Below are 23,753 nucleotides of genomic sequence, written 5' to 3'. Positions count from 1 at the left end.
TTTTTATTTCACTCTCACTTATTTGTGTTTTTCTAGTCTCTGTTATACGCACCTCAGCATTTCACCTCCCTGTTTACTACCAGTCAGCTGTTGGATTGCTGCTGTTAAATAAATTAGATTTCATCCTCATGGTCCAATCTACTCCTAATTAAGTGCATCAAACACAAACACACACACACACACACATAACCTTAAGGCAGACTGTGTACCACTGGACATGGGTCTCTAGGGTCAATTATGGCAGTGTAATGATTGTAATTGGTTAGTTCTCAGCCCATTACCCTATTTTATGTCTCACGCAGAGGACTGTAATTTAGTGAAGGACTGATGGCCGGCATGGCTGTGTGTGATAGATGATATTTTATTTGTAGCCTGCTTTGTGCAGTACAGGGATTCCGTTGCTCCTACACAATTCTTATTTAATCCTTCTCCACAGTTGTGTAACACAATGCTTAACTTATTCCTTTCAGTTTTGTTGTCTGAGATTTGTTTCTGTGTCTTATTATATATATACATATATATATGTGCAGAGAAATGGAAATTATACCCTCCTTTTATGTGAAATACTAATTCTGATTGTCAAAAAACAAGCTCCTTCATTAGTACTTTAGACTTTTTGTACTACGGAATTTCGCTCATCTTCTAGTAGGAGATGAGCAGCCACTGAGCAGCACCCAGGGAGCAATGGGGCTTGGGTACCTGGCTCAGGGCTACTTCAGCTCTTTGACCTGCAATTCTCCGGTTGCAAGCCAAGTTCCCTTTCCACTTGACCACGGGCTGCACCGAGTATTGAGCTGCCATGTCAACAGGTCCACACGCAGGGACAACTCGAGGAGGACACTTGGCACAGTTTGAAGGCTATGAATGTTTACAGCATGTGCCGCATGTTTACTGAAACACAGCCTATTTCAAAAAGTTGCACAATGAATATCATACATTTTAAGTTCTATCCATCACTCAGAATCTACTTGCACAAGTGATTCCAGTGTTGTTTCTTACATTTAGTCAAACAAGAGTGAGTACGGAGACCTTGCCTCATGTCCAGGTTTCTTTTTGTTCACAGCCCTTCCTAATATTTTCGCTCAGTCCGTGTTGCTCACATTTTGGCACTCCAATCACACGCTGCAGGGCCAGATCACCCCTGAAGTGGCCCGGCAGGATCTGACAGCTGTGCAAAGGAAATAAGATCATTGTGCATCCTCACCTGTCACTGTGTCTTCTCTCAGCTGCCCTGACACAAAGGAGTAGTGCTCACTTCTCCAAAAGTGCTGGAACATTTGAAAGGCAATTTCAAATGTGTGACAGAGTAATGGATGAGAGCAGCGAGGGCCATCAGTCTGAGCAGAACTAAGTCAGAGTTCCTGGCTAACATATACTTATAGCCATTCTTCTGCCTCTCCACTCGCTGGAAATGACTCAATTTCCTTCCCTGACAGAACACTGTAGCAGGAAATTACTTTGGAAAGTTACTCACAATCCAGATGTATTGTATGAAGAAGAAGATGTCTGCTAGGTATTTTAAAAAAGCTGGCATAGTGTCACTGCGCCACTAAAGTAGTATGATTAAAGTCACTCACAGCTGATCTTCTACTACATTTCTGGCCTGCCATTAGATCAGAATATGATGTGATGTTTCATGTGGTAAAAATCTGTCTAAAAAGGAATATTTTAAGATATTTCTTGCTGCCTTATCAGCTAAGCATGAATATAAATCAAATGCCCTTTGAGTGGTTTACTTCCAGTAAACTACAAACCAACATGCACCAGAAGACAAGGATAGATGCAAATGAATTCATGACATACAAGGGAGTGGTTCTATAGGACACACATTGTTGCAGAAAGGGGAACAAATAAAGAAACATATTGTGCTCATTAGAAATTGTGCTGAATCTGAAGCTGTGACTTTTTCAGCATTGCAGCTTCTGAACTCAATTAAGCTCGCAATTCCCATCCAAAATTCTTCCACAGGTTTTAATTTAACGCCTCACCTCTGAGGATATCTTTGACTCTACTAATTGTGAGAAAGTAAGCCCGGATAAAGGAAAGGTAAAAATGGAGAAGGATGAATGAGGAACATTCCCTTATCTATGCCTCACAACCTCCCACGGCACAGGAGATGAAGACGGTCTAATATCAGCGCTTTTCTGCCCTTCTACGACCTTTTGTTGACCTTTATGTGTCATTTAACTATCACAAGTGGAGCTGACGCAATGAGGTGAGGATTTTGTCAGCTCATTGTGAGCGCGGTATAATGAACATGGACCTCACTCTGATGATCCGAGGTGTGAAAGAAACCTCAGGCATTGTCAGTGAGGCATTCAGCCACATTATTACACTGGGGAAATTCAAGTGACTTTCACTCTGAGAAGGCAATGTGATTTGAAGTCATTATTTCAAGATTAAAACCAGTTCAAAATCAAATCCAAGCGTAGAGATGAACCGATATGCGTCTTTCTATCGCCTATACTGATCTTTAAAAGTCACTGCAGCTGATAGCTGACATGTGATGACAATATTTGTGAGCAATATGTTTCGCTGATAACATTTTTTTCCTCCATCTGATAAATTTTAACTGCTAATACTAACAAATGATACACGGTTACAAGAAAATGTTTAACTTAAACTTTTATTGAACAACACTTAAAAAGTCGCTTCAAGATGGTCGTGTTTGCACTGCATTTGAAATGATATATAAAGTATATTTTACATAGAGACAGATAATCAATAACCTAATATTTGGCAAAACGTTGTAGAGACTTTGCAGGATTTATTACATTTCTGAGAACAAAAATAGTGTAAACGCATTAAATAATCAATGGCCATGCCTGTATGGCCCTGATGAATAGGTCTACCTCTAATTCTGTTATCAGTTTTATGCATATACTTACCAAATATCCTTATATAATTGATTGTTTTATAGTTTGACTGAAAATCATTTCTGCTAAATTCATACTTATTCATACATACAAATTGTTGTTAAATAGCCTTCTTTTATTGTCCTATTTCCTTTTCTTTTTTTCATATATTGTCTGTATATATCTTTAATCCAAGGTGAAGGTTAATATTTAACAGTTAGAAAGACAGTAAGTATTGATATTATCTCCCTCATAGCTTTTCTGTGATCAGTATTCACACTTGGGTGCTTTGTGTCACTTTTCTTTGACATTTGTGTTAAATCCGCTAGAGTGTTTTACCTGGAACATACTGTATATGCTTTTGAAGCAGACTAAAATCCATGGGTGTGGTAATGGCTGGTCTTTTCTGCCATTCCACACTGGTATTCACTGTGGCCGCACAAATATGAACGGAACACTTCACATTTACCTCCGTCGAAGGTCCGATAAATGATCAAACATGACAGCGAGGCATACGTGAGTTTTGCCTGTCGTGTGATATGACAAACATAACTAACACAGAGAGCTCAATGAGAGACGACAGATGAGGTCCCTGACCTCCACTGCATATTAAAAATGCACTGCTCATTACCTCCTTTCAAGATGTTTTCTCTGAATTTACCTCCCTGATGAGTGCTGCATGTGGTCTCACCCCACAGCCCACACACCTGCTGGCCCGTCTGACTGACGCTTTATTTGTGTGATTTTAATAACTGTGCATTAGTATGCAAAAGATCCTCCTGGGGTTCTCAAATGCCACCTGTCAGCTTTTCACCGGCGCTGTGTTTGCTTTTAAGTCATTCTATAGTTAAACATCTACACTGGCTGATGTGAGAATTATTCTGTCCTCGGGTGCTCAAAACAAACGGGGAGAAAAAAACATTGAGCTTGAGTGAGATAGAAGAGAGTGATAGAGAAGACTGATAAAATAATCTCTGCTGTCCACAGGCGCTGGCTGCCAGCCAAATAATAAATAATAATATGACTTTATTTGGAGGCAGGTATGTGATGATCTTGGTTACTAATTCCCTGTCTCTATCGCGATTAATCACTCAATGACTAACAATGTAAAGCAACCCTTACCGGTGTAGCTGTTGATTGGAGAATATGACTTTATTAACCCGACTTTCATGTTTAGTTGATTATCTCAAATGTAAAGAAGTGCAATTAGCCTGAGGTAACAAAATGTCCACGTCAGAAATATTAATGCAACAGCATTTGCACTTTGCAGGAGTTCTAGTTTAGTTGCCTTCTCTTCTCCGTCATTGTTAACACACTGGTTTATTTGTTGCACTTGTATCAAAGACAAACTCCCTGCAGACACACTCTCTTTGAACGTCATGGTACAAGAAATGCTACAAAGCTCTGGCTGGTAATAAGTTGTATTCTTATACGTTTTTACATATATAATGAGTTGTATTTTAATAAGAAGCCTCACATTGATTACCACAAACTAATAACCAGAGGGCGTTCATCCCCTCAAAGCTTTACTTCCCCGTTTATACTGTATATGTAAATGTTTCCTCTCAGTTTTAACATTCCCAATTCTCCTATACATTAATTCACTTGTATAAACTAATTAGAATATGCAGTCGCTGCATTTGATGTATTATGCATTAAACTTTACCAGGAGCCCCCAGATGTGGGCTTCAAAGGCCAGAACGTTCCTCTGGAAGGTTCCCTGGCTGACCACTTTTCCGGCTGCCTATCATTTCACGGTGGAAAGAGACGCCCGAGCTGTGTGTTTACAGATTGTAAGAAAATCTAATCTGCTTGTGTAAAACATAACGGCTCCACTGACCTCTGAAGTAGCCAACACCAAATCATTTTAAAGCTCCATTAAAACTCTTCTAATGTCGAGAAAGAACCAAATCACCCACCATTAAATTGAAGTGGTAATAGAACTGTCTACCTCCCCGAGACCAGACAGTCTGCCACCACCAGCTAATTTCATCTCTTTGTTTTGTGTTGTCAGTCTCAGGAAAAAACATGTCAAGTTCCTGGCAGCTGCTCTGAGCACACATGCTTTATAGCACTCACCACCTGCCTAATGCGAAATGACAACATAGGTAAAAGTCAAATATCTATCAGGGGTGGTGAGTCACAGAGCTAAAAGGCCAGTTAATATTGCTCTTAAATATGGCAGGTGGTGGTGAGAAAGAGGACTTTGGACTCCTGTTGCTGCTGAATTGGTGAGAAGAAACTGCACCCTGCTGTTTGTAGTGGAGTCCTGTCCCCCTTACTGCAAATATCTATCCCTCATCTGTCCATCTTCCACCACTTTATCCTCTACATGAGGGTCGCGGGGGTCGCTGGTGCCAATCCAAGCTGACATAAGGCGAAAGGTCGTCAGGCCGATTCGAGAGGTCGCCAGCAACCATTCACTCTCACACTCACACCTACGGTCAATGTAGAGTGTCCAATTTACCTGATCAGCCAAATCTGCATGTGGGAGGAAACCGGAGAACCTGGAGAACCCGGAGAAAACCCATACACACACACAGGCAGACTTATGCCACATAAAAATAAAAATAATCTTCTCTACAACCACAGTTTAGGTATTTTTGAGCATGCATGTGTGTGAATATATTCTTTTTTTGCTTTATGTTTGTGTGCACTGGTGCAAATCCACAAGACAATGACAATATATGTGTGTGTGTGTGTGGATATGCGAATGTTTGTCTTCTACAAACCACTGAGCCATGTCCTTCTCTTCTCAGTGAGCCGCTGAGCTGACAGAGGTCGTAGGCGAAGCCACTGTGACATTTACAGCTCAGAGACTCACGGAGACTCGCTGCTGTACCTGGCAGGCTGTGATTATCTCAGAACCATGCTGGCCCACAGTCTAACAGAAGGCTGTTGACAATATAGGAATGAGAGGAAAACATTACGCTGTGACTGGTTTGACTGGAGCATATGATATTAAGCCTCTGATGACCATCATGATATTCAGTCCGTAGTTATTTTGATGTTATGGCTGTAGAATTGTCAAAAAAAAGTCCAGTGAGTGAGTGCTTCTGCCCCTTTTTCCAAGATTACTTTCATGCATGGGGGTGCTGTGCCAATCTCAGCTTTTAAGTGCTCAAACAGGATGTGATGGGCTTGCACCTGTGATGGAATAAATAAAGTAGAAGAGCAAGAGATGACTAAGTTCACCCAAGTGTCCTGTTTGCATTACTGCCAATCGGAGCTGATAAAAACCTGCCACTATTGCTGAGTCTTTTGACCTGGGAGTCATTGCACATTATATCCATCCCCATCGCAGACAAAAGCCAGATGTTAGTCAGTGTTAATGGGTTTTCTGACAAGTAGAAAAGGGGCTTTTGAAAGTTATGTACCATGTGGCCAATTAAGAGAATATACTTCCATTATATGTGCAAAACCTGCCCTCTCTTACTGTCTTGACTCCTTTGCTCCTTCTGACCCAGCAGCCATCACTCTGCCAACCCGTCTCTTTGTGTGTCGGTTTTCAGTTTATTTATATAAAATCCCCTCTTTTATGAGACTAGCTGTCAACTTGTGACTCTGGTAAAGCAGTAAAATATCAGTTACAGGTTAGGGCAGGTGAAGGAGGAGCAGTGAACGACAGGGGGAGGTGAGAAAGAGGGCAGAAACAGGAGTGGGTGAGGAATAAATGGGGCAGAGGAGTGCAAGGTTGATTGTTGCACCTGGGTGCTGATGTTAAGAGCTGAAAAGTGCTTACCGCGGTGAAATCTGTTGCAATAAAAGGAAGGATGAACATGGGGAGGAGAAGGTTAGCAGGGGGAGGAGGAGTTGAAGTGTAGTGAGATACTTTGACAGTGTTTGATAGTGTTCTTTAAACCAGCATTAGTTATCTCCCATACTTTTTTTTTTTTTTTTTAAATGTCACTCACTTTTTAATCCACTTCTTTGTATGTCTTTGACCTCTTCTTTATTTACACCAGTGGAATTCAACTGATGTTGTTTTTCTGTTCCGGGTGGATTTGCTGCTCATGCTGGAGTTTGGAATTTTACTGTGAAGTGCTGAAGTAAAAAGAAAAAAAAACTGCTTTCTTTCTTGTGTTCTAACTTTTCATGCCACACACACGCACGCGCACACACAATTTTCCCACTTAACTTGATAAACAACCTAGTGCCTCATTTATCTTTTTCCTTTTTCACATATTTTTTTTTTGCTGGAGAAAATGTGGAGTACTTAGCCGAAGGCTTATTTCCCTGTCCTCTTTCCACACTCAAGCCCATTATCTTTCACTCACATGGAGCCTCTCTAGAAGTCGCAACCTAAACTGCTCATAGTGGTGTCACACTTGAGCTGTTAACACACCACTTGGTATTGGCTTTTTGACTGAAATGCCTCTCGGAGCTCTCCTCCACAGCATTTAAATCACCACAGCTACATGTTTGTGCAGTTCACTTAACAGGCAAAACTGACAGTCACGCTTCGCCTGATGCATTCTATTCTCACAACTTAAGAAAGTGCAATTAACACCAACTGCATTGCAGACCACCGAAGCCCCCAGCAGAATAAAGGTGAATAGTCTCTGATATTTGATCGTCCCCCATTCCTGGGTTGTGTTCTTTAAGGAATTGGACCTCCTGAGTGTGTATATAATCATAAACGGTGTGTGTGTGTGTGTGTGTGTATGTGTGAGTAGACATGCCCTCTCCGGCTGTGTGAGCTGTTGATTTGTCACCCTGAGGTCAAGTGTATGGTGTGACAATCTCCCAAATGCAATTAGGAAGTAGGCTGCTATCTGAAGCAGTCCAGCAAGACTGTGATGAATTGCCTCTGCATGTCTCTCACTGACTGGAAGTCCACTGTGGCTGCACTGGTCACACACACGCACACACAATGCAGAGAAACCCCTAATGGCATGTCACAGCTACATGACAATTATTTTCTTTTTTTCCCCAAATTTAAGCCAACTGTACAAAGTATTCAAGGACCAGATCCTAATCTATGGCGTCACATTTATGTCAAAAGTCTTGAGAGCAGTAAAACATGCTCACAAGCAAATCACGCTTAATAAAACTAACATCAGATGCTTCACATCAGAGCTTCTTTCCTTCACTTACCCGATTCCGCTCCGCTCCAGAGTTGTAGTGATAGCTGTCAATCAAATACAAGAAGTTCCTTGTGGTTGTGCTTCTTCTTTACACAGGCATATGACCATGGTGGTCCGAACTGCTCGTGTTTAACATGCACACAAGGACCTGTATTGCACAGGCCTAAGTTAATATCTGCGTGCGTGCAGTAATATGAATCGCCCGTGAGCATGATTTACTGCTCTCAAGACTTGTGACAGAGCAAATCACATTTAACTGTAAAGGTGAACCTGGACCTAAACCTGGTCCCTGAGAGTAGACGGAGCAGCAGGAGCTTAAACACACCCTATCCACAAAAGCACAGCCTGAGGCTGACAATGACAATGATTCAAACATGCAAGAAGTTAGCAGGTAGAGTTGGAGTGATTTAAGCTCTGTAGAAGGAGGAGACTAATGACACATGCCCTCGTTTGTTCAGTCATACAGAGCCATGTGCTCATTATGCCACGAGATAATTTAGAGCAAGGAACTCTTTTTATGAAGGTAATCTGTCTACGGTGAAATGCAAAAAGCTGCAAAAAAAGAAGAAAAAAAAAAGTCACCAAGGACCTAGCAACGTTTTTAGTCTTCAGTAACAGAAAATATTCAGTACGAACACAGAGGAAAAGCAAAAGGTCTTCAAATTTGAATCATTTACCCTTAAAATTAGATTTTTTTTTTATCCACAGTGTGCTTGTAGTCTAGCTTGCTGAGAGAGAACGAGGGGCCCATGTTACTGAAACCATATGGCACCTGCATAATTTGCCCACTCCAAGCCGCATGTCCACTGGGAAGAGCTCTAAGTCACCATGGCCTTGAAATGGGCAAACACGGATGGGGCCACCATGGAAACCACTGACAAACCCTTTTGGGACCCATATTGTCGGCACACATATAACCCATGTACATATATAACAGGTATACATATATACCAACAGGAACAAAAACAGCCAGCAGAATTCTGGAAGGAATAGCAGACAGTATGTTATATACATGTGAATTTATTTAAGTAAAGGGTAAGGATGTATTTGTGGGTCAGTAGTGGGATGAAGTTTATTCTATCCAGTCATTAATTAAGGAAGAACAGGAGAATATAATTCAGGGCTTAAAACCTCTTGATAATGTGTCTCTGCTTAAAAACTCATTCCAATCAAGGTCTTACAGTCTCACACACACACACAAACACACACAGACCGGTTTGTGCAGCTATTCTTTTTAGGACACTGCACTGACTTCAATCCATTTGGACAAAAAAAAGCCTTATCCCTAACCAGCTGAAACCTAACCGAACCAGTTCCTCAGAAATGAGGTTCTGCCTCAGTAGGACCAGGTTTTTGTCTCCATGAAGACCCCTGGTCCTGACAAGGTCAGTGTTTATGCCAGACAAAAGTCTTAAGAAGTTACAACATTGAGAACACACACACACACACTTAAATCTTGATACGAAAGCTTTTGTGTGTATATATATATATACTATATATATATATGTATATATGTATATATGTATATATGTATATATATATATATACACATACACACACATATAGGAATAGAAATATAGAAATATTGTGTTGCACAACACATATTATGTTTATTTACTTTCCATAACTGTCTTTTTGATTTTGTGTTGAATCTCCCAAAAATGACAAAGAACTTATATTACTTATAGTATAGATACATAAAATAATAAACCATCCATGTTGAAGAACATTTTAGAATGAGGTTCTTTAAAACCAAACAGTTCTTTAGCAAAAAGAAAAAAAAAGAACCACTGAAATGATATCTGAAGGTTGTGACTGATTCAGTTAAAAAAATCATTTTCAAATGGTCCTGTAGTAAATTCTAAAAATGTAAAATATATGAAGGAACCAGCGCATATCTGACAGGCAAGTCATTTCATTCTTCTTAAATCAACCTATAGATTGATTGATGATCTGATCAGGTTTAAAATGAATGTGATATATGTGAACTTAATCATCAAAGAGTTAAAGAAGAAGTAGATGAGAGGCCCTGTTGAGTGACATTGTGGCCGGTGGGTTATACACTTTCTGTCAGTTTGGCTTTTCTTTAACAGACGACAGTCACAGGCTCTAGTAGCTGCTGTGAACACAATCTGGTTTGACAGCCGGAATCCCCTGATGACCTGTTTGTCCACAGCAGTCTGGAGCTCTGTGGATGTTTCTTCAAGCAGCTTGAGGTTACTTAAGAAAAAAAAAAAGGATAATTCAAAGACATATTTACAACTTTCAGTTAGAACAAGGTACTGAATGTGTGATTGCTTCATTCTAAATCTGTATATCACACAGCAAGAAAGGTCAATATCTCAAAAATAAATTAGAGTTTATTTCTAATTATTTGAACCATTCGCTGTCATTTTGTTGAACTATGTCATTGCACGCAGTCATAATGAATGAAAGGACATAATATTTTATTGAAATCAATAAGGTTTGGAAGAGATTAACGATAACAACGTGTATGTATGAGTGGGCTTTAGGAAAACAATGTATGCAATCTGAAATGTAATTCTTACTTTTTAACACACTCGATGGAGCAATTTTTCATATTGCCTTAGAGATTAGAAACAAAATGGTAAACAACTATTAAATCTAATAAATAGAGAAAAGAAAAATGCTCGGTCAACGTGTGTTAGTCATAACAGGAAAACATTCATTTCTGTGTTAATGTAACAGAACATCATTTTCTCATTAACTCTACTTTTTTTGGTCCTTTTTCTTAATACTGGCAACTAAATATCCAGCAAAATACATGTTTCCTGACAGCTTGACATTTTCTGCCAATGCAGTTTATGCCTCTCGCGCTTTCTGAGGCATACCATCTATTTTAGATGATTGTTGTTATTGATTTATTTTTGCTGACTGCTCCACTTTACTCCCAATCTCTCCTGGCAACAGGCTCACTCCTCAAAGCAAAAAAAAAAAAAAAATGTATGCGTTTTCATATTTACTTTGAAAAGCAACCCCTTTTCCCGTGTGACGTGCGTGCCAAAATATTAGACACAATCTCATCCACAGACCGCAACTGGGTGAAATGACAGTTTTCCCTCTGTGGGGCGAAGGGCAAGGAGAAAAACACTTGCTGACACACTTGGAATGGGTCTGAAATGTCTGTGTTTACATTTACATTAGAGTCCTTCCAGTGCTCTATCAGGGTTTCTTGTCCTCCATGTAGATTTTATGTTTTCACGTGTTTCATGCTTTCAATTCGGAGTAATGCTGTTGCCACAACAGATGGAGAGAATCATGGATTTGCATCCAACACAAAATATCAAGTGAACACGCTGAGTGGAGACTCTGCTTAAGTGTAGCTGCGAAATCTGAAGTCGGATTAAAATCTAAGAACCATATTTGCTCAGTGTTTGAACGTGAGTATAGGCTGGCCAAATTAGGACGGTCCTTATCTGCCTTCTTCCATCAATGTCGTAGCGGGGATTCTTGCTAGTGTGGATCATTGTCAACTCCTGAATCTTGAAAATTGGTTGGGGAGCAAATGTTGAAGCACACTGTGTTTGGCAGCATCATTATTTCACCAAGAAGAGGATTTAAAAAAGTTGAAACGAGGAGGGGGGAGAGAACAAGTGCATCGACGGAAAGATGAGAGGAACAGCGGTGAGGAGACGCCAGTGGTGAAAGCAAACTTTGTCTTTGTGTTTGTCAGTGGGGTTTGAGCATGTGAGCAGAATTCCCATAGATAGGTAGCTCTTTGTTTCAACTGTGTCCCTCTATGTTTGAGCGATATCAGCCGGCACGGGGTCAGAATGCTGCAGCGCTTTGTTCCCTCTGCAAAGAGATTTCCCAAATCCCTGAAATGAACACTTGTGCAGGAAATGAACTCCACACATGATTCAAGACTCACAACTGGATTTATTCACAGAAAAAAGAAAAAAAACCACACACACTGCACACAGTAATAAAGGAAACTGTATGTAGGCACTCGATCGTGTAGCATTTTCAAGAAGTGCAACGTGGTGATGGATGTGGCATGCACTGTTGCCTCACAGCGAGAGGATCACTGGTGTGCATCCAGGTTCAGGCCTTTCAGTGTGGAGTTTGTGTGGTCTTCCTGTGTGTGCGGGTTCTCCAGTTTCCTTCCACAGTGGAAAAACTTGCAGGGGTCACTCTAAATTGATATGTTTGCCCTGCGATGGGCTGGCGACCTGTCCGTGGTGTACCCTGTTGTGCATGTACTGCACGTGTGCACAGAGACCCAAAGCACTGCTGTACTGAGAGACAGTCACAGAGAGAGAGTTGTGGAGCTGATAGGCTTAATAAACAATGTCGGGTAAGTGACTTTAAAATGTAATACATGATCTATTACAGTCACAGTCTTACTTTCTTTGCAAAGTTATGCCTACTACGTTACTTTTGTGTTACTTGTGAGGCTAAGGTTTGGTTCACACTTGTCTAATTCAGAGGTTTGTGCTAACAATCAAGTTCAACACAGCCACGCTTTCTCCTCAGTGATCGGGGAAAGAAATGGCTGATGGTGTTCATCCAAATAAATGATGTGTTCATTAATATAACCGTTTCCCTTACATTACATTACATAACATTACATTACATTAGATTTTCCAACAGTTATTACATTATAATCGCCAATAAAAGATACTGGGAAATTCAAACGTTTTGGGACTAATTAATGAATTCATATTTTATTACCCTTGTACAGTTGTAAGAAGCGAACCAAACAAATTAATCAGCATTGGATGAACTCATGCGACAATGGTGTGAATGTAATGTCATTGCTGTTGTCCAGTCTTCAGTTTCTATAGTCCGAATCCGAGTGACATAGTTAAATAACTGACGTACAACCTGAACATAAGCTGATGTTTAAATGTAAAATCACATGATTAATATAAAATTATCACAAAGGAAGCATATTTTATTTGTGAAACTGTTGTGTAATGTCTTAAAGTTTAAAAATAGGGAACTTGTATACACTTACAGTATCATACACTTAATTTAACCAAAAGAAAACAGGCCAAACTAAAGAGCCATCAAGGCCATTAGAATTGCATAGAGAATTCTGTGTAAACTCAATATTATGTTGCTGCTCTTCTGTCTTACTCACATTTACTCACACTCTTTGGTGTCTCTCCCTGCACTCAGCTGTGTGTGCAGCAGCCTCATTACAGAAACAGCCATATAACATGTTATTTTAAAATGATAGTCCGCTTTCATTGTGTTATCTGCTATATTTCTGTCTTTTCTCTGCCTTGCAACCCATGCATTCTCTCTCGAGTTATTTTATAGGTTTGATTGTGAAGAATGTAAAGCCCTTTGTATCACTTTAAAGACCCTGCATGTATCTGTGACCATGGTTACAGCTGTAAGTGTCAGTGTCGCTTATACACGCTTGTATATTATCAACTGCATCAGGCTCCAGTTTGGGTCTGTGTGTTAAATAGTTGCAATTACATCACTACTATAAGCTCACATCAACAGAACAACTGTCTATCTATATGTGTGTGTATATGTGTGTTTTGATGTCACATTCTCACTATTTTCCTTAGAGTTCCAAATCCCACTTACCTTCCTTTCTTTGTGTGTTTTCAGGGGAGATTTGTGCCTTTAAGATCCATGGTCAGGATGCTCCCTTCGAGGCGGTGGTTTTGAATAGCACATCAGGAGAGGGAGTCCTGAGGGCCAGTAGCCCTGTGGACTGTGAGAGCCAGAAAGAGTACACGTTCATTATCCAGGCATACGATTGTGGGGCCGGACCCAGCGGGGCGGACTGGAAGAAATCACACAAGTGAGTCAAGTGTGTTTATTTGTTTGTGTCTGTGTTTACTTTAATCCATAGTATCGATGAAGGTGGTCGATCAGGCACACTTTTACACTTTCTCCAACTGCCCTAACAAGGACCTACGGCTTCCACTCAAACTGTTTTATTGTCAAAGAAATTATGTTGAACTTTCATGTTTCTTTTAACACTTTGTCCGCCACGTGAGGGTCATGGGGGGGGTGGGCGCAGGTGCCAATCCCAGCTGACATAAGATGAGAGGCGGGGTTCACCCGTGACAGGTCTTCAGTCAATGATCTGCAAAATTTAAATGAAGCTAAGACAAATTTATCACTATGATATTTCAGTTTGTCAGATACACAGTCTAAAAAAAGCCCCAAGTAATAAATATAATGTCAGGGACCCTCCATTTAAACTGTCACACAGATTCATTTGTCAATTAATTATTTGGTTTTGCAGCAGGTGGAAATAGGACAAATCAAGGTCACAAAGAAACCTGCACCAATGAGTCATTATTTTTTTTTAACACAAAATAAAGTATTTTTCAAATGTACCAGCAAATAGTAGAAGTGGTTTCAAGCTGAGCCTCATCACTGAAGTGTAGTATATTTGTTATTCGTTTAATGTTTGTTTTATTTAAGACTTTCTAACTAAATCAATGAAAAAGAAAAAGAGAGAAACGAAAAACAAGTGCAGATCATGAATATGTACGTCTGCAGATTTATGTGCATTGGTTTTATCATTCTATTCCCGAACTTTAAATTAACTTAGATGCAAAAACCAAACAAAAAATAACAACGCACTCCTGCGCTTCCTTTGAAAAATAGTTTTTGTAATTCGATCTCGTCTTTTCCGTTTTTCTTTCTCGACTTTTTTTCTCAGCAGTGAAGCAGAAGCAGCACTGTTAGATTTACAGCTGTCGTCTCTGGATCCGTCCCCCTAATGACCCATCAATACCATGCGTGTCCTTGTGTGTGTGTGTTGGTGCAAAGTGAATGAGAGTGACAGACAGACAGGCAGAGCTGTGTGGACGGCAGCAACTCAAACCTGTAGATCCTTCGGAGACAAGGAACTGCTAAAATAAGCAGCTGTAGACTTGGTACTATATTATCAGCTCAGGGATCTGTGATTAATGTCTCCTGTTGCAGATAAATGCCACGCGGTGTGTGAACGTGTGTGTGTTTTTGTGTCATTATCGCTGCATGACATTCTAAATAGGCCTCATTAAGTTAATGTCATTAATTAACCAGATGTACGTCCTCAGATACTCTGTTAGTTGCTGTCAGAGAAGGTCACCGGTGAAGAAAAACCTCAGGACACGTCTGAGTTATTGCTTCATTTGCATAGTTTGGCACACAAAATGCTTTTAGAGCGCCTCAAGTGCGTGTTTTTGCGTCGTAAAAAAGGAGGAAGAGTGAAAAGTGACAGCAGTACACGGAAACACCAGATCTTTAATTCAGTTAAAACTGGAAACCGGGTCAGTGTTAAATAAAAGATTTGTCGGCAGAGATGGAAATCCAATCCCAGTGAAATACCAATAGACACGACCGTGTTACCTCCGCGAGGAGTTTATGTTTATAACCGCATTTGTCTCTGTTTGTTGTTTTGAGACTTATAACTCAAAAAGTGAAGGACATATTAGGATGAAAAGTGTCAGGGGTTTGTGCCCTTTAAGTGCTTTCCCAAGTTTTTGCTTTTGTGTTTTCCTGACTTATTTTCACTGTAGGCGCAGGAATTGTTCTCTCTCTTCTCTCCTCTGCCTTAAATAACTGCTCTAGCTAAATTAAACCCAAAGATGCTGTAGGTCTTAATTAAAGTCCGTCATCTCTAATGAGATTTCTCCATCTCTCCCGTTTCCTTCATCCATCTGCTTTCCCATTATCTTTGCATCCCTCTTTCTTCATTAACCGTCTCCACGTGTCCTTTCCTTACTGTACTCTCTACCATCTTCTTCCCTCCTCCATTCAGGGCCGTGGTTCACATCCAGATAGATGACGTCAACGAGTTCTCCCCTGTGTTTCGGGAGTCACTCTACAAGGCGTCGGTGACAGAAGGCAAGATCTATGACAGCATAATGCAGGTATGCTATTAAAATGATTCACAGTGAATGCACATTCAGTTTAATTGAATATTTACCGTCATTATTATCCAAGACGATCTTTCTCTTTGCTCGTGTCTGGGCTCAACTTCAGTTGACTTTATCATTTACACATGCGTTAATCATTTTTAAGAGTTAATTATAACACAAAAAAAAATGTTGATTTTGTTAAACAGATCCATTAGTTTGTAGTGTTGTCTGTGTAGCTAAGTTGTATTGTTTCACTACAGGTTGAAGCGTGGGACCAGGACTGCTCACCACAATACAGCCAGATCTGCAACTATGAAATTGTCACAGCAGGGACGCCATTCGCCATAGACCGCAATGGTAAGTGTGTGTTTGTGCTTTGAATCTGGCTCTGCAGATCATAATCCGTCCGTTGATATGTCGTTCTGTCAGTCTGGCTATTGTACGATTTTATCTCGACAACCACTCATTGATTTATTTAGGCATTTAATTATTTTCTAACCCGGGCCACACGGGTGGTTGGTGCAGTGGTTAGCACGACCTGGGTGCGACCGGGTTGGAACGAGGGTCTTTCTGCATGGAGTTTGCATGTTCTCCCTGTGTGTGCACGTTGGGTTTTCTCCGGGTTCTCAGGTTTCCTCCCACAGTCCAAAAACATGCAGATTTGGGGATAAGGCAAATTGGGCACTCTAAATTGACGTAGGTGAGAGTGGATGTTTGTTTGTCTCTGTGTGTCAGCTGAGATTGGCACAGCTCCCCCCCGTGACCCTCATGTGGAGGATAAAGCGGTAGAAGATGGAGGGATGAATATTTTCTAACCCTAAAATGATTACTAAAAGGTCTAGGCTCTTGGAATTAGCCGAGCTCATTCACAGAATGGCCTGTAGTCAGGTAGCACCATCACATACCAGATAATTAAAAAATAGAATGTACCTTCCTCCCCTCATTTACTTTACCTGACATGAACCTGTAATAATAATAAATATAATAAATAATAAACTATACATTTAATAAAACTCATTCAAACTTTTCTACAGAGACGTGGTGTACAGCTCTGTTCTTCCCCTAATATCACCATGAAAGGGCAAAGCCATTCCTCGGCTGAATTTGCATCATATTCCTTCTGTGATCTCTGCCGGCTGAACTTCATGTGATCACATGAACGTGAGCGAGTCGCTGCTAAAGATAGACATGAGAGAGCCGACAGTCACACGACGTCCTCTGGAGATGAATCACCGGGTGCACAGTAAACTTGTAACCAATGTGTAAAACATTATGGAAGCTGATTTGACTGCAGCATGTTACGATGAAAATGTTAAAATACTGCATGGAGTTGCAATATTGCAATGATTCAGTTTTAGACGTAGCCCGAGCGGCAAAATGAAGTGAAATTCATCACAGAATTAAAGAACAAAGAAGAAAAGGCAAGCAGATAAATGTGGCTGATCCCTGCCTTAATGTTCTGATCAGTGGAGTCGCTTTTAACCAGCGCAAAAGTTACTCTCTTTTTGTTCATTTGTGGCTTTACACTAATTCTAACTGACTGCCAGAATGTATTTTATTTCTGAGAGAGAGAGCGAGCGGTACTGTGAGCATTTCTGCCAATATAAAATTTCAGCTTTGGGCTTAGTGCCGACTTCTGCCTGAGCTTCCACAGCTACACTGTTTGATTTGAGTGTGGTGTGATCCAAACTGAATGGATAGTGGAGGGCTTTGTGTGCTGAACTAGATCAGACAGAATCGCACACAGCTTTCCCTATTGTATTTCTTTCTTACGTTCCATCTCTCAGGGTCTTACTTATTATTTTGTCTTGTTGCTTTTTGAGTTTAACCTCCTAGTCTGCTCTCTCTCACTGTATTTTACAGAGGTCCGGCTCATTTTTAATCTGATCTTCAAAACAGTTTGGGAGATCCTCCAAGACACAACACATTGGCTCAGCCTACTTTGTGGAAGAGACAAATGGTAACTTTGTGCTCAAAGGGAAGATAATAATATAGAAGTAAGGAGCTGCTGTGGATGTGGAAAAAGACACAACATTCATTCATCACTCGATAATCCGCACTGCAGGGTTCACGTGTTGTTCTTCACAGTGACTGCAGTCAAATTGAGCTGGACATGTCTTCTCTTATGCTATGATTTGATAACCTGTAATGTACTCTGTGGCCTCCATGAGGCCTCCTAGAGACCAAAGCCTGGTCCTAATGAGGCAGAACCTAATTTCTGAGGAACTTAAGTTAAGTTTAAGGCTAAGATTTGAATTGTGGTTTGGTTAAGGTCAGGGATAAGGCCGTGAGTAGGTTGTCCAAATGAATGGATGTTTGATGATGTTTGTGTTCTTGTATTTGTGGCTTTGTGAGGACCAAAAATCATATCAACCATGTGGAGTGAAGACATTGTGGTTGGTCCTCACACCTTTACAGGGTTTTTGGGGGGTTAAGACCTGGTTTTAGGCTTGGGTGAGCCTCTGCTGACCTCGGTAACCCCTCCTTCCCCACACACCTGCGGGCGAAACTTTGGCAACAGGGCTTTCAGTGTCGCTGCTCCAACTTTTTGGAACTCACTCCCTCTGGCTATTCAGCAGACACCAACTCTGGAGTCGTATAAATCAGTGTTGAAACAACACTTGTTCCTGCAGGTTTCTGCCACCTGATCGTTTGTTTGTTAGTGTTTTTGTTCTGATTTGTTTTTTCTCTTCTTTATACTGTGGCCTTGGGTTTTGTAAGACGCTGTATAACTCAAAGTTATTATCACTTTATTTATTATTAGGGTTGGGCACTTAGTTGTGATTGTTAAGGTTAGGGTAAGGGGCTAGGGAAAGCGTTATGTCTAGAGCTGCAGCTAACGATTATTTCCATAATCGATTAATCTGTCGATTATTTATTATATATTAATCGATTAATCGTTTGGTCCATAAAATATCAGAAAACCTTAAAAAATGTTGATCGTGTTTGTCAAACCTGGAAATGATGATGTTCTCAAATGTCTTGTTTTGTCCACAAACCAAAATGATTGACTTTTAATGATTTCTTTGTTATCCAGAGCAAAGAAATGAAGAAAATATTCATATTTAAGAAGTTTAAACAATTGAAAATCTTGTTGTGTTCATGAATAAAGCTTCAAACCGATTCATCGATTATCAAAATAGTTTGTCGATTAATTTAGTAATCAATTAATAATCGATTCATCGATTAATCATTTCAGCTCTAGTTATGTCTATGAGTGTCCTCACTAAAAATGAAGCGCAAACGTGTGTGTGTGTGTGTGTGTGTGAATTCCTCTCATTTACTACAAAGATAAAACATTGTTTTCCCTAAACTGATTTTTAAGTAGATTGAATTCCAAGACAGGATTTTGTATTTAACTGTCAAGATTAAGAAGATAAACTAACTCCAGACTTATTTGATCCCATATAATAGGACAATAACGTTATACTGAAAGAAGAAATAGAAATGTCCTCTCAAATCAAAATAACACCTATGTTGCAGCGGTTGAGTGATTGTCCAGTGTCTTCCAGCACCATTACTGCTGCTGTTGTTTTTACTAGCCGCAGTTTAAATAGTCACTGTTTGAGATTTATGTCGGAACTGTCTGACTCTGACCTCCTTGCCTTTCTTCTCCCTCTGACATTTCAGGCTCAGCTCTTTTTCCCCAGTAATGTTTGACTGTGAACTGGCTTCCTCATTGTTCCCCCTCCACTCTGTTCTTCCCTCTTTCTCGCTCTTTCCTCCTCTTCTCCTCTGGCCTCTGACAGCAATTAGAGTGACAGCCTTTCTTTCAGCACAACCTCTGGATACGAACAACAAAAATAGCCTCAGTTGTCCTTGTCGAGGTCCAGGGAAAGATTTTAATGGCAGTGACTGATGCAATGAATACCTGACACGTTAAGAATATAACTTTGTAAATAATCTTCATTCGCCGAGGAGAAAAGGCTTGTCCGGTTTTATGCTGCTTCAGTGGACTGTGGCTTCAACAACAAAACTCACACATTTACAATTTCCTCAGCTGTTTACACACATCACCGAAATAATACTAACATTTTCAACAAGTCTACTCAGCCAGTTCCTTTCTTTAACAAAGATCCGTCAGCCGTAACAGAACAGGGAGCTATTGTTAGAATGAAGAATACACATATTGATTTTTAACTCAATTTAGAAAACCTAATTTGTCCCAGAAGAAGGAGTGGAGATAGAGAGAGTGTGTAGTGTGTGTGTACATGTATTTAGTAGCAAGCAAACCTATCTTTGTGAGGACATTTTGAGCCTGTGAGGACATTATTGGCTGGTCCACACAGCTTTAATGGGCTTTTTGAGGATTAAGACCTGGTTTTAGGGTTATAGTGTCCCCATAAAGAAGCCAAAACCAGTGCGTGTGTGTGTGTGTGTTAGAGTTAGACAGATTTGAACTGGAATTAATGGCAGTGACTTGTCTGTGGTGGCATATCTGTCTGTCTGTCTGTCTCTATCTATTTCTAACACATTACAGTATATAGAATGGTAGTAATTTTGTAATAGAGATGTGATAATATATGGTTATACCTTCTTATTTCTATTATTTTTAATGCAATACACAACTTGGTAAAAACAATGGTAATAGTGTGTAAATAAGGAGAAAATATTAAGATTAATTCCATGTTATTTCCACTGTAAAATACGTATAATAGCTCTATAATGAGAATTACATCAATGTCGTACCTCCACATGTAATCATGTCAATCACAAGTCCCATGCACATTGTCTGTTGCTATTACCAAGCTGATCACTTGATTACCATGATTATAAAACAATATTACTTCCTTATACCAATATTATTACCATACTGTTTACATTACAGTACAGTAACTACATGGTAAGTATTACTTCTTTATTTCAAAGTGTTTCCCAGTTTATTACCACTCAACAAACGTGGCAGTTGATTCCTCTCCATCAGTGGCTAATATTATTAAGTATATTTACTTTCTGTTTTTCTCTCTCTTCAGGCAACATCAGAAATACAGAGCGACTGAGCTATGACAAGCTGCAGAGCTACAAGATTATGGTTACGGCCTTTGACTGTGGTCAGAAAAGAGCAAAGGAGGACGTGGCCGTGCATATTGATGTCAAGCCTGTCTGCAAACCTGGATGGCAAGGTCAGAATCTTTTTTTTTTTTTTTTTTTTTTTTAAATGGGCTGAGATATTTCGAGAGTGTCACACAATGTAGGATTTGCTGTCGAGTATGCAGTGTATGCCATAAAGTAGCACCAGAAGTTACTTGGTGCCACCATTATTTGAAAGTTAAAATCCTACATTGTGTTGCTTTAGTTTACATTGGAGCATTTGACAGAAATGCATGTGTTTCTATGTCAGTATAAATTGCACTGACATATTGTTTAAAATGTGCTTCAATATTAAGTAACACCCTCACATTTGAAGCAGGAAGTTCAGTGCAGTTTTTGTACATTTCCCCCGCCTTGAGGGAGCGCTTTCATTTTAGAGGGAATGTCTCTTGAGGAAATCAGAAGACCTGACAGAAAGCTCCAAAGGGAAAGCTGACTTGAGATATAACATGCCAGCAAACTTGGCATTCGAGCCAGTCCGTCTCCCCTGCTGCTCCACCTGTCAGCACTGCAGCATCTCAAGAGTCAGGAATGAAAGCAGAAGACAGAGAAAGATAAAGCTGGACGGGGGGGGGGGGGGGGGAATCGGAAAGAATAAGAAAGATAAAGAAATGTATTCTTGCAGTCTTAAAAAAGTGTGGCTAGAATATGGGTTGACCAGAATAAATCTTTTCTTATCTTATTCAGTCACTAAAGTGAAATGTGATCTTCCAAAAGAAGGTTGACATGTGAAGGCAGCTGAATTACATCTGTATTTATTTATTAGCCCAGCACTTTATTGTGAACCTTGTTATTAGACTTTGCAAAATAGAAATGCTCTAACACACTCTTGCTATTTAAATATGAATATTTGTTATTACACTATATATAAAGACAACGTAGCATTTTAGATGTGCCAATCTCATTCTAATACTTTTTATGCACACTGTCCCTCACTCTCTTTTCTTTAAGCTTGAGTCCATATTAGGTGCCTTTAACCCTGGAAATACAAAATAAAAAATGTCAATATCCGACTTGCCCACCAGCATGATTGTTGTGATAGTGTTGAGTGCTTTCTAACAGGCGACTGAGATTAGGATGTAGTCGGCATCAATGAAACCGTCCTTCCAACATTCTCTCCTCCGTCATTTTCACCCTCTCTCCTCCATTATCTTCCCCCTCTCTCCTCTGCTCTCTTGAAATTCCTCCTCTTTTATATTTTATATATACACACTTTCTGTTGTTATTACTAAGATATCACGTATTGATTACCATAGAGATAAAATGCTTTATATCACACATTCTATGCAAAGATGCAACTTAACTTATGTAAATTAAAGCAGACAAGCAAATAATGTGACTTTCTATCTCAAATTATTTACAAACATACTATTGCCATATTCTTACTGTACTGTGATATAAAGTGTTCCTGTATTTATGCAACAAACATTCATATATCAGGTTAGAGCAGAAGTGCAGAATGTGTCGCCTGAAAGGTGAAAGAGGAGGAGAAAACCTAAAACAGCCTAAGTGAGCAAACCTTCTCTTCAATGTTTAGACAGATATTCAAACAATAAAAGCTAAATGGGCAAAAATATTTGATAAAGACATAATGTACAGTATGTCATGACCTTATATCAGCCCGTCCCCTATAGTTCAGGGGATAAAACATCATTTAAATTCCACTTGGTGTAAGTGGTATAACTGCACACATGACAGTTTGATAATATAATAACAAGGTGGCCATCTTTGTGTCTGAGTGCATCCTACAAATTGTGCTCTTATCAGGAAAGAAAATCACACGTGACCAGGCCTTAACAGAGATGACAGACAAGATCCATCAGTCCAAAGAGACCGTGTATTGAAAATGTCATGAAGACCAGTTGTTTAGGCTTTAGGGACGTGAAAATGTCAGTATACGTCACAGAGGAATAGAGGGACTGTTAGACAGAGTAACATGGGTTGAGGAAAATTGTTGTGAAATGGCATACAAACATTTTATAAATGTCATCATCATGAAGCGATCCGGGGCAGTTGATTTCAGTAAACGGGAAGAAAGTGTTTCTAAGAGTGGAAGGAACGCATATTCATTTTTGATCTGTAAAGGAGCTGCGATCAATTGAGCTGGATCTTGAAAGTTCAAGATACTGGCTGATGACACATGCTATCGTACCCTGCTCGCATCTTCATCAATGTTGCATGATACTTTGCATTTTGACTCATAAAAGAGGACCAGGCTGCATAATCCACTTGTAAAACCATTAACCTCTCGTAGCCTGGAGCCATGAATAAAACATAATGCACTGATGCACACAAATATCAAGTCCACACATAACCTCATTTATCATCTGTATGTAAAGGTCAGCAGTGCCTCCATCTGCTGCCGCTTTTTTATTTTAGAGAGAGGGCTCCTTGACACGAGCGGAGGCTAAATATGTCTTGCTCCACCTCACATTCTGCTTATTTATATATTTATTTACACACCATTTTTCTTTTTGAATGTTTATTTATTTTTTTTACAGGAAACTTCATATTATATTCTGTGGGCATGCCCCCCCCCACACACACACATGAACTTGAATGGTCACAATCATTTAATGACCTACATCTATCTATCTATCTATCTATCTATCTATCTATCTATCCATCCATCCATCCATCCATCCATCCATCCATCCATCCATCCATCCATCCATCCATCCATCCATCTATCACAGTAAGTGTTGCTCCAAAGTGAAAGTTTAATTATTTATGGGCAGGAAACAACAAACCCTTGTTAAACGGAGAAATATGGAAGCACACAGCAGCCACAGGTTAGAAACAGATGTCTCAGGTGTTTTTCATTGTTATGAGACAGTTTTTATGCAATTGTGTGTCGTGTGTGTCTGTGTGCG

The 23,753-nt window shown here is 39.9% G+C and overlaps 1 protein-coding gene across 1 annotated transcript in view; it reads left to right on the top strand.

The window, feature by feature from the left end:
• Positions 1 to 23,753, top strand: part of clstn2a (calsyntenin 2a) — a 127,631-nt gene that overhangs the window by 78,829 nt on the left and 25,049 nt on the right. Inside the window, exons 3-6 of the mRNA XM_058642363.1 lie at positions 13,535 to 13,730; positions 15,690 to 15,801; positions 16,050 to 16,146; positions 20,763 to 20,912. Coding sequence (XP_058498346.1) covers positions 13,535 to 13,730; positions 15,690 to 15,801; positions 16,050 to 16,146; positions 20,763 to 20,912 — 555 coding nt within the window. The remainder of the gene's footprint in view (positions 1 to 13,534; positions 13,731 to 15,689; positions 15,802 to 16,049; positions 16,147 to 20,762; positions 20,913 to 23,753) is intronic.

The sequence above is a fragment of the Solea solea genome, chromosome 1 (genome assembly GCF_958295425.1).
Source record: "Solea solea chromosome 1, fSolSol10.1, whole genome shotgun sequence".
NCBI classification, from domain to species: domain Eukaryota; kingdom Metazoa; phylum Chordata; class Actinopteri; order Pleuronectiformes; family Soleidae; genus Solea; species Solea solea.
The sequence above is the reverse complement of the archived record's forward strand: the minus strand, read 5'-3'. Positions and strand labels throughout refer to the sequence as shown.